The sequence below is a fragment of the Vespula pensylvanica genome, chromosome 4 (genome assembly GCF_014466175.1).
Source record: "Vespula pensylvanica isolate Volc-1 chromosome 4, ASM1446617v1, whole genome shotgun sequence".
NCBI classification, from domain to species: domain Eukaryota; kingdom Metazoa; phylum Arthropoda; class Insecta; order Hymenoptera; family Vespidae; genus Vespula; species Vespula pensylvanica.
Genome location: NC_057688.1, coordinates 9,834,064 through 9,849,849, shown reverse-complemented (window position 1 = coordinate 9,849,849; position 15,786 = coordinate 9,834,064). Strand labels below are relative to the sequence as shown.

Below are 15,786 nucleotides of genomic sequence, written 5' to 3'. Positions count from 1 at the left end.
ATCATTAATAATTATTGAACAATTATAATTATAAAGATTACGTTTCTTTATTACTATATCCCATGAATAGAATCAGTCATTTGTTGGAAAATAATATTTCGTTTTAATTTATAAATATTTTATGAAAGAGAAAAAGAAATAAAATGTTATATACGAAACGTAGTAATTGATACGTTCAGATCGTATCAATTATGATTATATTCGTTTTAAATCCTTGAAAGATGATTTTTATAGTTATTAATAAATGTGCCATGCAAATTACACGATAAAAACGATGAACAAAACGCATAAGATAGGGTACAAATTAACAATCTAATTAAAGAAAATGAGAGTGCCATGTCTAATGTAATATAAGATTTTCTTTATTCGTATTTATTTATTTATTTATTTATTTATTTAAAATCATAATTCTAATAAATTTGTCATTAATTTTGAATTAAGCGATTGTAAATTCATAAATAATTATTATTTCTCCTCACATAAATAATATTAATAATTCCAAGTTACAGTTTGTAGCATATAATGAGAACGAAAGCACTAACTAAGAATATATGTACGTATTTGATAAACGATTATGAGATAAATGGGTAATTAAAAATGTTATCCTTTTCCCTTTGTCCTTCCTTATCAATTAAAAATGAAGTTGACTTAAAAGTAAAAATAAATAATATCAATCACAATATCCTCCAAACTGATGTAGAAAGGTTGTAACTTCACGTAGATTTCCATCAATCAATAGAAATCCAATATTTTGTATGTTAAAAGGATCATTACTCGGAAAGTACGCTTGCTTTTTATTATCTTCTGCTGTAACTTTTAAAACTGTTGTGCTGACAGATAAATCATCCAAATGTTTTCGTTTTTGTACTCTGAAATAATTAATGATACTATTTAAGACTGTCTTATGGCATATGATTCAAATAAAATAATTAACAAAAGAAATTAAGAACCTTATAAGATCTTTATAAATTCGTTTGGTAGTATCAAGATACGGTTCCAAAGTATCTTCATATTGACATAATATTCCTCCAAGAACTAACATTTGGAAAATACAAAAGATAAATTCTTTCCTTTCATCTTCTGTATATAAACCATAATGATCTGACTCTTCGTCTAATAACATCTATGAAATATATAACACATCTTTTAAATTAAATTTGTTATATGTTATTTAACATTTTTTTTTTTTTTTTTTAATTTACCTCTCTCAACTTGTCAGAAACAAGGAAATTATTAATTTCATTATCATATCTTTTGCAAATAACACCAGAAATATTTATTATTCCATTATCTGGATTTTGTAACTTATTAAAAAAAGACATATTTGTAACAGAACATGGTATTTGTTCTACTTCCACAGTTGATGCAATGATTCCTAGAAAGAAAGAGAAAGAAAAGGATAAACGTATTTAATAATATAATATCGGAAAAAATTTTTATTAGAAGATAGCTATGATACCTTGCTTTGTCCATGAGTTTCCTTTTTTTGTTAACAAGTTTTGGGCAACAATGCTGCTTTTAAAAAAGGCCTGCAATTTAATAGCATATATGTACTTAATTTATACTTATAAGGAATTAAGAAAAAAAAAAATAAATAAATAAATAAATACAATCCTCAATTGCTATTGTTACTATTATAACGTACCTCAGCAAATTGGTATTTATGATATGAATGAAAAGGTTCGTTGAAAGAAAAATGTTGAAGAATAATATTTCCCTTCAATCCCCTATTGAAATAATGTTTGTAATATTAAAACAATGGCAATCTTTATATGAATGTTTTGATAAAATAAAAATTTATTACAATATATTATAATATTATGACAAGAGGGATTACCATTTGTTAAATAAATTTTGCGTTTTTTTATCATTTATATTAAAGTAATTTTTACATGCAAGTGGAATGAATGTATATTGCGGAACGATATCCATTTTCAAACATCGCTTTTGTTTCCATGGAAACTCATTGAATTAAGAAAATTAAATCGACACTTATATTCGAACGTTATTGATTCTGTTCAATAAATTAAAAAATTATACGATAAATGTTTTAAACTATATCCATTCAGGTTTTTATGTATTCCAATGATTAATATAACGCGAGAACTTCTTGAACAGTATTATGGATTTCATAATGAATCTAATAATGATAGATCTTTGTCAATTCACCAATGTGTTAATAATAGAAACGATTATGAAAAGGAAAATATTGACGAACAAACGATCTTAAATGAAACGGAGGAAATTACAACGAGAGATGTGGTATTTTCTTTGGTCACTCTTATTATTTTCTTCTCATAAATTTTGCTTTGATTAATTAACCTTTAATGAAAATACAAAATTCATTGATGAATCATACATGCAATTATATTACTTGCACTTTTTATATTACAATTGTAGTTATTACACATAGAAATGCATATTCACATGTTAATATAAAAATTATTTATTATAGCAAAGTGAGAAGAATCATAATGAGGAGGAATCTACTGATTTATATACATATAATTTTTGTGGATTGGATAAAGAGGAAGAAAAAGAGGATGGAAATATAACTTCTGAATCACATTTTGCTAATATTTTAAACAATGAAAAAACTTTTGATCTACATGAAAACAATGCTAATATGCCCTATGTATCTTATGGTAAATAATGAGGAACAAATTATTAAAGTTTTATTGCTTGTATATAAAATAGTTAACCTATCTTAATTTTTTTTTACATATTCTCAAGATCCCGAAGAATTGTGTATTAGTGAGTTGTGCCCTATACCTGCAGAAGATTTAGATACTATATCTGATATTTCTTCAGTAATAACGCAAGACACGCCTCAGCACTCAAACAAAGAATATACAGATTTATTACCTCTTCCTGAAAAAACGTCAGTTTATAATTCAACATTTGTGGATTTGTCAAATGCAAAACTTGCAGTATTACCAAATAATATAATGCAACATTTTTCAAGGATACGGGTATTGTATACGTTAAAGTTAGTTTCACTTTTTCCAATATCTTCTAGTAAATTTTACTACTGTATGTATGTATGAATTATTTATAGATGCTTTATTTAGAGAATAATGCCTTGTCAGAAATTCCTGAAGAGCTCTTTCCTTCTTTACAAAATCTTGAATGGCTAGATATACGGAATAATCAATTGAAATCTTTACCAAAGAATATAAAATCTCATTCTTCTTTACATACGCTTTTATTACAAGGAAACAAAATAAAGGTTTTACCATTAGAACTTTGTAAGTATGCAATATAAAATACTAATTATCTCTATTGTGTATATTCAAGTTTACTTGCAATTTAAATGCTGTTTTTTTTTTTTGCATGTGAAACATGTATTTATATATTTTATTCGTAAATAATATAATATATATTTGCAGGCATGGTACCTAAATTAAAAAATTTACAAGTGGCACGTAATCCTCTTACTATGCCACCGGAAGATATTGTAGCACTTGGATGTTCTAATATTTTAAGCTTCTTAAAAAATGAATGGAATAAGTTACATCCAGATGAAGTTGGAATAATACCTGTGAAGGGTAAGAATGTTTTTTTGCATATGCATTGTAATTAGAAGCAAGATTGTAATATATAAATTTTGTTTTACTGCTTTAAACAGAAGTAAAGCCAAAATCGTTAACAGTTCTTAATAACGGGTCAATTAATAAAAAAAAGTCTGACATTTTACAAGTTATTAATTGCTATAGCTGCAGTGATATATCAAAAAAATTTAATAAAATGTCTATGATAGAGAAAAGAAAAGCTTATAAACCAAACAACAGGTATAATGATCTAAGTATGAATTTATCTAATTATTTAATTATTTTAATTATATAGATAATGATCAACTAACATAAATATAATATTAAAATTAATTATAACATGTGTATGTCTAGATGTAACAGCAAAGGAACAAATCTTCTCAGACAAAAACAACTTTCATGGATTGATGAAATCACAGAAATGTTGAATAAAGAAGCTTCTGTACTTCAAAAAATGAAGTCAGTAGTCATCCATATGAATTTCTAACGTATTCGATGGTCTATTTAAAACCAATACTTATCTACAATTACAAACTACACTGCATTGTTTGTCATTTGTTTTTAACAGCAGCAATAAATTTTTCAATAATGAATATATTGTTCTACTTTTAAATAGGCCAATTGTTATTTCTATATATTGTTACTAATATCGTTTGTTTCTGTATTGTTCATACTTTATATATAGAAACAAAATAGCTCTACAAGAATGGAGAGATGACAAAAGCAGTTTCTCTAAAAGTATGGAAAAGGCTACAAAAAGAAGAGAAGGTATAATGATAAAAATCTGTACATTTAGTTAAAGATAAAATATCTAAATATAATTAGTTCGTATGTTCGTTAGATGACATTCCATTCGCTATCGATAATGTCGACGACTTATATATATCTAAAGCGGAAAACAAATTGGTAAGATATTTTAATATTTAATAAAAATCGCTTGTTACATTGCTTTAGAAAATGATAATAAACGGTCATCTTTTAGAACGATAAAAAGAATTTGCAAAGAAGAAATAAAACAGTATTCGTATCACCTACGTAAGTATAACGACGATATAATATAATTTTCTAAGTTCCGAAAGTTACAAATATGATCGTATTTTTACAGTAACATAAATAAAAGGATTATCGAATTATTGGACTCATTAACTACAATAAATACAGATGTTATTAAAAATATGACACCAACTTCCAAACAAAAGTTTCTAAATGATACAATTAAAAAGGTTTGTTAGATCATTTGCAATTCTAAATTTTATTGAAAAATTTCATAAGTAACTTCAAAAAATGATTGCAAGTTTGTACAAATATTGTTTACAGATTTGTCTTTTACAAAAAGAAATACATCATCTTCAGCGACATAATATTACCACAATGCCTTAAATCTATATTCGTAAGTATAAATCTAAATGTGAATTTTATACGAAATTGCTTACGTGTGTATTCATATTTTATAATTTATTTTTTAATTAATGCACTATGATCGTAGATCTATGTGTCAAATAATCTGTTACGTAATATAAAATATTAATCACGAGTAATGGCAATAACACACATATATAGTTTTTCTTTCAACATAATAACATGCAAACAAAATAATAATTACTAGAGAACTATATATCACAATTTGAAATAATGTATTTTGCATTTGTAGAACCAATTTATGTTATTCGTAATACGAAATTATAAACTGAATATTAGTAATAAAAGATACTATAGTATATACGTATATAATTTATGCTTTTATAGATAGTTATAAAGAATACTATAATATATAAATTTCAGTATATGTTAAAATAAAAAAAGCTTATAAACTTTTATGATCGATTAAACAATAAACGAGAAATCATAGAATAAACGCGTAAATTATATTCGTACTTAAGTTTAGAATATCCGCTTAAACGTTTCTAATATCAATTTTAGGCTCGTATTATATTATAGAATGAATATTGTATAAAATCAATAATTTTATGTTGTCAGAATAGTAACTATTTAAAACAGATTCTGATCAAAATTTGTTTCAATCGATTATAAATATATCTTGAATAAGAAAATAGTTCTTAACAAGTCATAAGATTTAGATATTCATTATTGAACTCACATAATGGCATTTTATCATGTAGCCCTTGTTTATGTACATATCAGTTGCACAAATGATTAGCTATTAATCATTACAACCCTATAATATCATACATAAGCAGAAATATTAATAATGCAAACAATTCTAAAGATTTGGAAATTTATGCTCTCCTTTACTGACTTTTACCAAGGATACTACATCGATATTTTATACAATATTTATTTTTAATATATACATGATATATGTATTTATCATTATATTAAATAGACAGAGGAGAGTGAAATCTTATACACTGTGACATTTCTGTTATAACAATAAGTTTTTTTTGTAATATGTATGTATATTTTTCGCCTACTATTATTCAAAGAAAAGATATCAGGAGTTTCTCTTTTTTTTTTTATAAATCTTTTATAAATTGGACTAAATATAAGTAAAAATTAGGCATTTTGTAGAGGAATTGCAAAGAGTGCAAAGGATTAATTTAGCATCATATAATGAAAGAAAGAAATAGAAATTATTTAATTACACTAAATACTTTTACATTCTTCTATGTATATCTCTGTTAAGAGAAATTATACGTTTTACGTTTTAATATATTTTACTCACACTACCAGAGCAGAGTAAGAAAAAAAAAAAAAAAAATGTAAAAAAGAATAAAATTTTTCTCCGTGTTTGGATTAAACATACATATACATATGTATGTACATATGTATATAAATCCATAAACAATTTTAATTTGTTGCGAAATTTTTTATGTCATAAATCCTTTCTTTGTTGAATGTCCTCCAAGTAAATATACTTTATTTAGAAATAATAATGGTGCGTTCAGTCTCTGTTAGAAACTTCTACACATCGTTTTTATTCCAGGATGTTCCTCCTGTGCTGGATTCAATTCAACAAATCCTAATTTTGTATAAAAATCATTAGTTTCCTTATCTGTTGAGCACATGGTTGTATGAACTCCGAAAGAACCTATGTAAATATACAATGCATACGTCATTGTCGAAAATTACTATTTTTCTTTCCAAAAAATATGAAGGAAAAAAGAAAACGATCATATATTTATTGAAAGAGTACTTGCCATTAGCTCTTAAAGCTGCTAAGACACAAGTAATCAATCTTTTAGGAATTGACTGATCTGTTACAGTAGGTAGTATTGCGCACAAAAGTTTTGATGGATGATGTCTACACAATTGTTCTGATACATCTGGACTAAATGTATGAAAATACTGTATCGCATCCTTTAATAAAAATTAATATAATGATAGTAGATGAAAAATCATTATATAATGATGTTAAATATCAACGCGCATTTATTATACTTGTATACATACTTGAATATCCTGTGGTAAATTATTCATACCATTATCCAAGGGATATTTCATCTTTAATTCAGGAATCCAAGAAACTGCCAACCTCTGATTATAAGATTTAACATTTAAGGCAGCTAGTGCGTATCCTACTATTCCATTCTCATCTTCAACAATCATACATAATTCAGGACTTAATGTTAAAAATCCACCGACTAATCTGAAGTGGTAATAATATTTTATAAGAATAAAATATTCGTCGTTTGATAAGAAAAAATATTTTAATAGAAAATTTGATATTATGCGTGTACTTGTCTGCTACAGCCGATGATCCCGTGCAGTTACAAATTTGATTGCATACTGCGTAAACTGCTTCTTCATCGCTCGCTAAGTAAGGCCGTATTGTATATATTTTACTACTAGGTATTTCTGAGACTTTATAAACAAATAAATCGTTACCGCTGTCCACTGGAATTAATCTCTAAAAGCAAATAACATTATACAGATGGACGATTACTTTACTGATTTTATAAAGGCAAATTCTACCTGTAGGTCAGCAGTAAGACCACCGCGAAAGACCCATGGTTCTTGATCACCACTCATAAATGTTTCTTTCCAACCGTTCGAAAACCCTATTTTAAGGCAGAAAATGATTTTATTAGTCTACCGTTAAATACATAATTTTATTCGTGCGTAATGTCTACGAACATATTGAAATGGCCTCCACTGCACTGGGCATCAATTTTGCTTATATCTATGTCATGCACAAATGGGTTTTTAGGTATGGCATTTCATTTTCTTTCCTTCAATTATCTTATTAAAACTGGCGTTGTCTAAATACAAGAAAGAAGAGGGAAAGAAACTAATGTCAATTTGAAAAGTACAAATTCTCTTACGAGAATGATATTACGAGAGTAGTGATATAGTATGTAGATAAGTGCCTTTCGTTCGAATATATATGTTTAAAAAAAAAAAAAAAAAAAAAAAAAAGAAAAAAGAAGAAATACAAAAAGAAAATACTGTGCATGCACAGTACTATTAAACAACGAAAAACTTTAAATTATTTAAAATATTTATGAGAGATATGAAACTGCGCGTTTCATGTTATTTATTTATTATAAAAGAAGAAACGAAAAGTGATAGAATTATAATCGCAAAGCTAGTTTGCATGATCATAAACTCTTGGTTGCTATAAATATATATATAGCATATTTAGTGAAATTATACTATTTCTCTTGCCAAATTGCACCTGAAATAAAACTCTTATTATCCTGGAAAGAATATAGTTTCTGGAACTAAGCAAAATAAGTTAGCACAGGCAACTTGGCAAAAGAAAGTATTTTTCGGGTCATTTACGATTATTTATTGTTAATAAAATATTAATTATAAAGAAAGTAAAATTATTTATCATAATGAATATAAGATAAACAATACAATCAATTTTTCTTTTTTTCTATCGTAATTGACCGTATAAATATTACGTTTCAAGAGTTTATGAAATGTTATATATTAAAGTGTTGTTTTACTAAACATGATGGGTTGAACATACTCCATCTGCAGAACATATTTTAGTCTTATGACATGTCTAAGTCAATATAGATAAAATTCGAAAGAGTTAAAAATATATGATTTTTACAATGTACTGTACAGTACTGCGTACAATATAGTATAAAATAAATCGTGAATAAATTTAAATACTATTAACGTTTCTGCGTGTCTAACGTAAAATTAATTAGCAAAAATGCTTCTTACAAATAAATTATTCATAATTCTTTATAAATTGCAACGAATATCATTGACTAAAATAGATGTGCTACTTTGTAATATCAATAAGTATGCTCAATCCGCATTGTATTATAATGCGTAAAGATCGCGTATCAATCGCGCATTATAATCTCCTGAGGCATAGGAATGCAGCTTCTACGCGCGTATTTCTTATTTATGTTAAAAAATAATAATGAATGTGTATATATTGTGCAAAACCTTGAATATATAATAGAAAAAATTTAATTGTTGCTTTCAGATTCAAGGTCTCGCCAATCGCGCGCGCAATGGTAAATTACTTAAAACTGATGAATCGCATACATGTGTAGCTTCCCTGGGTATACGTTGTCATCGTCGCTGGGAATCTGCCAAATGCTATCAACAGGACAAAAACACAGAGTGGTAGTTAGTCAGCGTATTAAAGTCGTATCATTCCTCATATAATATTATCATAGCAGAAATGTCAATATTGGAAATTATAACTATTTCTATATAACTGTTTAATATACTTTCTATATTATAGAGAGTGTATATATGATAAATACGTTTCTGCTAAGTATTGTCTGTAAAAGAAAGTCAATTAATATGTTAATAGCTGGCACAAGAAGATTTCAAATCCAATATTTGTTCATCCATGAAGAAATGCTGTTGAATGGTTTCCCAGAAATACTTATCTTGTAAGTTTTTGCCGCAGTACTTGCGCAGGAAAGCCACGATATTTTTTTTTTTTTTTTTTTTTTTATTTATTTTCGTATTCATTCGTATCATTTTTACAATTTATATCGCAGCATTGAGTTAAATTCAATTATGCGTGGCTGACCTAATTAAATTAATTAACGCATAAATAAGAGCTTGCTACGTACGTAAACGAGAATCTGTGATGAATTGTGTTGAATTTTTCACATTTAAATTTGTTTGAAATAACAGACGAGTTGTACGAGTAAACGTATTTATATAAATTTGATTCAAGTTTATAGCAATCTTATTTATTCGATTTCATGCAATGCCGCATGGTACATTCATTTCTAAAGCGCAGAAATAAATGTAAGAAATAATTTCGTGGATATGCGATCCACGGAATGCAATAATTTACCGATTATTACAGATGTCCCCAATTTTACAATTGCACAAATATTTATAGTAACATAAATCTCAAAATTGTGTAGTAATTACATCTGCGTGATATACGACCGGCCGATATATCAATTAATTTCAAAAAATACATTGCGTGTATTGAAAATAAATAATTTCTACCCTCTTAAGGCGTATTAAGTAAAGACGTATAATTCAAAATAAAAAATAACTCTGTCTATCGTCCATCAGAGTATACCTCTGATAATGTATGATAAAGTAGCACTGAAGGGTACATCAATAATTTTCGGATTTAATAAAATGTGTTCCAACGAAAATGTAAGAAAGATAAAAAAAAAAAAAAAAGAAAAAAAAGAAGAAAAGGAAAAAGAAAAGAAAAAGAGATGGAAGGAAAAAAGAAAAAACTATTTTGAAAATTTAACATCTTTTTGCAAGGAAGATGATTATAATTGTCAATAAAATATAATAATATTTATAATTTTAATTATAAATACGTAAAAGAAGTAACAAATTGCATGAAATATAAAAAAAAAAAAAATTAAATAAAATTAACATGAAATATCATATTATTACTCTACTTAAGTTTTACTTAAATCCATTATTTTACTATCCATGTTACAACATGATCTTTTATTGTAATTAAAATATTATTACGAGCTATAGTAACATAATTGTAATGAAAATATACCTTCCTTGTAAAAAGTTTAATTAATATAAAAGTTAAAAAAGACGCTACGCACTTACCAATATTGTAGATACATCTGTTCTGAAATACAAGTACAGATAATAAACAATAATATTTTTGAGAAAGGCCAACAACAGCATTTGTCTGCAGCTAAACAAATTATTCCATATAGCCAATATAGTTCAAGTACAGTGACCAGTAAACTGAGAATAAAAATTTAGAATCGAATTAATATACATTAATTTAATGTGTTTTTTTTTTTTTTTTCGTTTATAATGTAAAATTATGATAAAGTATTTAGAAATTAAATTACTGTACCAGCATATTAGCATTTTGAGCAGACTTTCATCGTTAATGTAATACTTTGCTAATTGAAATATGAAACCACTTTCAATGCATATTTCAATGGATATTACTCATATATATCGATTCCAAATGTTACATTGTTCTCAAAAAGAATATGTTACTTTTAGAAAATTTTATGTAAAGAGATTGTATCTATAAGAGAAATAATGGAACTTACCTAACCATTTTACATAACTATTTAGCAATGATACAACTCCTCTCATGTCCCACATATATGAATACAAATCATATAATAGTTCGCGATTATTACAGTAAGTAAGTCGTTGAAACAATCTATTTACTGCATTACACATATCATTTAATTTAGCTGCACGAGCATGCCACTCTTCTATCTGAAATATATTTATTAGAATTGTAAAGGAAAAATTACTTGTAAAAGGATTAGTTTACGATAAACTATAAACCGTGTTTGCTTACATCGGATTGTGAAGCAGCATCCTCTTCTTTCGATTTCTTCATAACGACATGAGCATTGCTCTTTAGCCAGTTGAATTCTTGTAACAATTGAATACCTTGACCACCATGTTCAAACGGTAAGTAGAATAAATCACATAACAGGCATAAATCCTCTTGAGTCAATTGTTTGTCTGCATCTTTTATCGATGAAGAATCTTGATCTACATTATCAGTATTCTCATGAGATTCGCTGTCGTTCTCGATTATCATTTGTGTACCATTTACTGTAGGAGAAGTACCATCTACTTCTACTTGCATACCTGCAGAAGCTTCACTACATGTCTAAGAAAATGTGGGAAAAGAAAAAAAAAGAAAAAAAAAAAAAAAGAAAAGAAAAGAAAACCATTGTAAAACGAATTTACACTGTAAAGTTTTATAAATTCATTTTACAAATGGCTTACAGAAGTGTTTTCCACCATGATGTCGTCTTCTACGTGTATTTTTATTCCATGAGCAGGAGAATCACTCGGGGTCGTGTTACAATCCATTGGTTCGACCGAAGATACGGTCGTTGTAATCGCCTCGTTTCCTACACTGGGAGATATCGTTGAAACTATAGGTTCACTGATTACTTTGGTATCAGATACTAAAGAATTCATCATGGGTCCAGAAGAAGGTTGAGCAAAACTATCGCTACTTGTAACAGTAGAGCATACTTCAGCCAATGCTTGAAGGTGATTCGAATTAGTTACTGGTGTAGGAGTTGCAGGAACCGTTGTTGTCGTTGTGGATGTCAAGCTCATACATGTATTTACAGAAGGAATAATCGGGATTGGTATTGTCGGAGCTACGCATGGCTGTGGTTTCGCGATGACACCCCACGCTACTTTTTTCTTATTAAATTCTGATAACCATTCGCTTATCGCATTTTTGAGCGCATGACGTGGATGATACATGTTTGGAGATAAAGTTGAAGGAACGTCTTCCCCGACAACTCCATCTTCCGTCTCTGTTTCTAATTTAATATCAGCAGATACAGTGTCGTCTATGAAACGAAATACAAGCAACATATCAATATACTGTTTAAAGTATTTAAAAAGTATAAACTACTAAACATACTCAGACTTAAATCTCTCTTGCCATCGATATTGCACCTGCTCCATTGTGCCAGCGTGTGAATAGCGACAAAATTCGCGCCATACTCACAATTTGGATTCGTTAAAACACCTCTCAGTTTAGGAATAAGATCAGGTGATCTACCTGAGTACGGTCCGAGGAAAACCCTTTTTTGATCGTAATCATTGGCATGCAAGTTATCCCAAATAACAGGCGGCCTTCTAAGAACTTCTGTAATTTCTTCGATAGATTCAACAGTTAAGAGCCTTGATATTACTTTAGGACCCGTCCACATAATGTCAATTTCTTGAGCTAATTTCATTCCAAGGGTATTTAAGTACTCGGAAGAGGACACGTTGGGTATTGCTCGAGTTGCGCAATATTGTGTCGGACATAGAAGAAAACGAGGTTGTCCGAGGTGTTGAAAAATGTCATTGGTGACAGAAACCTGTATGTATCAGAACGAATGAATAACACAAAGAAACGTATTATGGAATTATAAAAGCTTTTGAGAATATATGTAAATACTTGTGCATGCGCAAACGATTGAAACATTTCTTTGTCTGCTTCGCTCATTTCAGGCTCTATGTCATCGAATAATAAGGCAAATGCGGTACAACCAAATTGGCTGACTTGTTCTAATTTTCTCTTTAAAGCTGCTACTTCCTTGGCACTGGAATATGTGATATCTAATCCTGGAGATAGAGCATAATAAAACGTGATGCCGCATTCTCTAGCAGCTGTGATCAAACCCGTTAGATGTTCAGCTTCTTCCACAGTATACAAATCTCTCCAGTACGCGCGATGTTTATAATCGTCCTTGGGTGCATATAAATATGAGTCCATTCCCCATTTTTTTAGTCTACAAATATAAACGAACTTTTGAGTTTCTTCGCGCATATCTCATGCACTTTATAAACTTACTTTTGAAACAAATCCTTTCGTTGTTCCGTCGTCCATGGTCTTCCGTAAAATCCTGTTATACATGAAATATAACGTAATGTATTATGTACGAGAAAAGAGATAAAAGAAGAAAAAAAGAAAAAAGAAAAAAAAAACCAGAATAAATAAATAAAAAGAAATCCATATCCACAATAACGTAAAATGACGCTTCCTTTATCAAGATACAGGTAAACAGATATTGTATTGATAAAATAAAAATAATAATTTTATACCGTTTACGTACCTTCTACTACACCGCAAATGAAGTTTCCGTTTTTAGTGTTTAAATTTGCGGCCCCGTTTGTCTCCGCCATTGCGGATCCGAACAGGCACGTTTGTTTAGAATCGAGTTGCTAAGATGGCCGAAGGAATCTGTTAGCGAGAAAAACTCACTTTGCGTTAAGTTTAGCAAATAAATAAACGATGAACTTATAGAACGTAAGGCACGTGTTAGCGGATTATTATTTTGACATTACTTTTTTAAGAAAAATATTGAAAAAATGAGTTCTTCACATAATACACAAGAAAGAACATCTAAATTTCGTATTCCTGTATGCTGCGCCCTCACTGTTCCGATCGATAATGAACGATTTTTCGATAAATCGACTCTGCAAAATAAAATGTATTTTGATCTGTGGCGCCATCACAAATCTATCGTCCGTATGTAAGGCTATGTATGATTATTTGTACCAAGAAAATTAAAGAAGAAGAAAGATTTACGAGTAACAGTCGATATTTACAATTTGATTAACATCGTTATATGCACAAGATGCAAACAGAAGTTTCACTTTGTAATTTTTAATCGAATCTGTGAATTATTATGAATATGTAACTTTCCTTCATACAGCTTTCTAATTCTTTAACTATTTATATTTTTCTTTAAAAATAATCGAGCGACCGTCTATGAATTTCTATTTAGAATCTTTCAATTTTTCATAGTTTCGTTATTTCTTTTTACACTGGATTACTAAAGATATTGTATCAACTTAATTGGATCAGTATTGAGTAAACAGAGAAACGTGTTATGAAAGATAAATCATATACACGTATGCAAAAAAAAAATAACTATGTGCGCATGCGCCAGTGAACGTTCATCTTTCTTTGATCTTCGCGCCAAGCGCCATTGTTGCAGAATTCATAGTTACGCGTCTTTCATTGTCGTCACATTAAAATGCTGGTTGCATTTAAAGATAATTACGACGCCAGATTCTTATTATTTCAGTCGTCGTAAGGCATGTTCCAATCTCGAAATTGTATTTCATTATCTTTTTCTTCAAACGAACGTAGTTCATTGATCCTCAAACCTTCAAATTTGAAGTTACCTTCATACGGAAAATATTTATGACAGATCGAAACATGAATGGAACTCGAGGTATTTTTAATATAATCAATTGAAATATCTTGCTGATACTTATAAAGATTTTTTCGTATATACAAAGTACTTGAATTTCATACCAAAATTGTTTCTATTTTTTTCCACAATTATTTGCGACGATCATCGGTAGATGTCGTTAGAGCCATTTCACGCGTGCATATGCTACACGTATGCATATATACATGTGTATACATATATACGCGCGTGTGTGTGTGTGTTTCTGGCTTCTCGAAGTATGGATAATGTTTAGAGTACACAAAGACGAAACGTTTAAGACTGCCAACGAAAATGTTGATAACGACGAATCTTTTTTACAGATTCATTTGTTAATTATATCGTCATTGGATAGGAAGCAGGTTAAACATTGAAAGGATTCGCGCACCTATCATCTAATAAGGGACGTATAAAATAAAATGTTACAAAGTCATAATAATATGACTTTGCTTTGATTATAAGATTAGCGTTTAGAACAAACTTGATCATAATATCATTTAACCAAATAACCAAGTAATAACTTTGATACGTTCTAGTCGAGTCACCGTTGAGATTGATACGAAGAATATTCGATGGAGTCTTTGAAAAGAAATAACGAAAAGGATCGAAGATATGTGGGTATAGGATTTTGAATTATTATTAATAAAAAAATATATCGTTAGATTAACACGTCATGTAAGGATAATCGAGATCATCAAGAGGAAAGATATCGAGGGAATAAAAGAAGAGAAGGGAAAGAGAACAGGAGCAGCGTTGTATCGGAAGACAATCGAAGAAAGGAAGTGTCATATCTAGGAGGAGAATCGTTTTCGAGGAAAGTCGTGGAGTGGCGCCCAAATCGTTTGCAAAAGAGGGTTGTTTTTCGGCTGGTCGGTACGTCGTTGGCGTAGCGGTGGTCGGAGAAGAGTTAAGAAGGGAGAAGGGTGAAGGGAAAGGGGCGGGTGTAGTCAGGCCGTGGTTGTCACGGCGCGGGCGGTACGGTATCAGTACGAGGCCGGCTATCAGCCGCCTAACGTCAAAGTCAATGGTACGTTTGAACGCGTATAACGGTACCCACTGTTGCAGAGTGGTTAATCGCTCAGTGGCTCGTACCGATCGTGGGGAATATCTACGTATTC

General features: G+C 29.2%; 3 protein-coding genes across 7 annotated transcripts; 1 reads left to right on the top strand and 2 right to left on the bottom strand.

Moving 5' to 3' along the window:
* Nucleotides 1-160: 160 nt before the first annotated feature.
* On the bottom strand, nt 161-1,971 carry LOC122628823 (cilia- and flagella-associated protein 300-like). Its single transcript, XM_043811520.1, has 6 exons — nt 1,838-1,971; nt 1,646-1,727; nt 1,460-1,529; nt 1,203-1,375; nt 951-1,123; nt 161-869 (listed from the first exon to the last, which is right to left on the bottom strand). Exons 1-6 carry the CDS (start codon nt 1,930-1,932, stop codon nt 671-673), a joined length of 792 nt encoding a protein of 263 aa, XP_043667455.1. The 5' UTR covers nt 1,933-1,971; the 3' UTR covers nt 161-670.
* Nucleotides 1,972-2,085: 114 nt separating this feature from the next.
* Nucleotides 2,086-11,004, top strand: LOC122628819 (leucine-rich repeat-containing protein 27-like). 2 transcript variants are annotated; one of them, XM_043811515.1, is made up of 13 exons: nt 2,086-2,262; nt 2,456-2,645; nt 2,734-2,972; nt 3,059-3,248; nt 3,390-3,548; nt 3,629-3,791; nt 3,906-4,010; nt 4,237-4,319; nt 4,393-4,457; nt 4,534-4,586; nt 4,657-4,774; nt 4,869-4,941; nt 8,962-11,004. In XM_043811515.1, exons 1-12 carry the CDS (start codon nt 2,086-2,088, stop codon nt 4,929-4,931), a joined length of 1,605 nt encoding a protein of 534 aa, XP_043667450.1. In that variant the 3' UTR covers nt 4,932-4,941; nt 8,962-11,004. The 2 variants fall into 2 exon arrangements, with proteins under 2 accessions (XP_043667450.1, XP_043667449.1); XM_043811514.1 differs by lacking the exon at nt 8,962-11,004 and adding an exon at nt 6,496-6,895.
* On the bottom strand, nt 4,780-13,890 carry LOC122628814 (protein O-GlcNAcase). 4 transcript variants are annotated; one of them, XM_043811492.1, is made up of 13 exons: nt 13,544-13,890; nt 13,282-13,333; nt 12,886-13,236; nt 12,361-12,805; nt 11,703-12,286; nt 11,263-11,583; nt 11,003-11,177; nt 9,024-9,077; nt 7,485-7,570; nt 7,250-7,419; nt 6,963-7,158; nt 6,710-6,869; nt 4,780-6,600 (listed from the first exon to the last, which is right to left on the bottom strand). In XM_043811492.1, the coding sequence occupies exons 2-13, from the start codon at nt 13,315-13,317 to the stop codon at nt 6,464-6,466; spliced, it is 2,715 nt and encodes a 904-aa protein (XP_043667427.1). In that variant the 5' UTR covers nt 13,318-13,333; nt 13,544-13,890; the 3' UTR covers nt 4,780-6,463. The 4 variants fall into 4 exon arrangements, with proteins under 4 accessions (XP_043667427.1, XP_043667425.1, XP_043667424.1 ...); XM_043811490.1 differs by having other exon boundaries at nt 12,361-12,802; nt 12,883-13,219; XM_043811489.1 differs by having other exon boundaries at nt 12,886-13,219.
* Nucleotides 13,891-15,786: the final 1,896 nt, after the last annotated feature.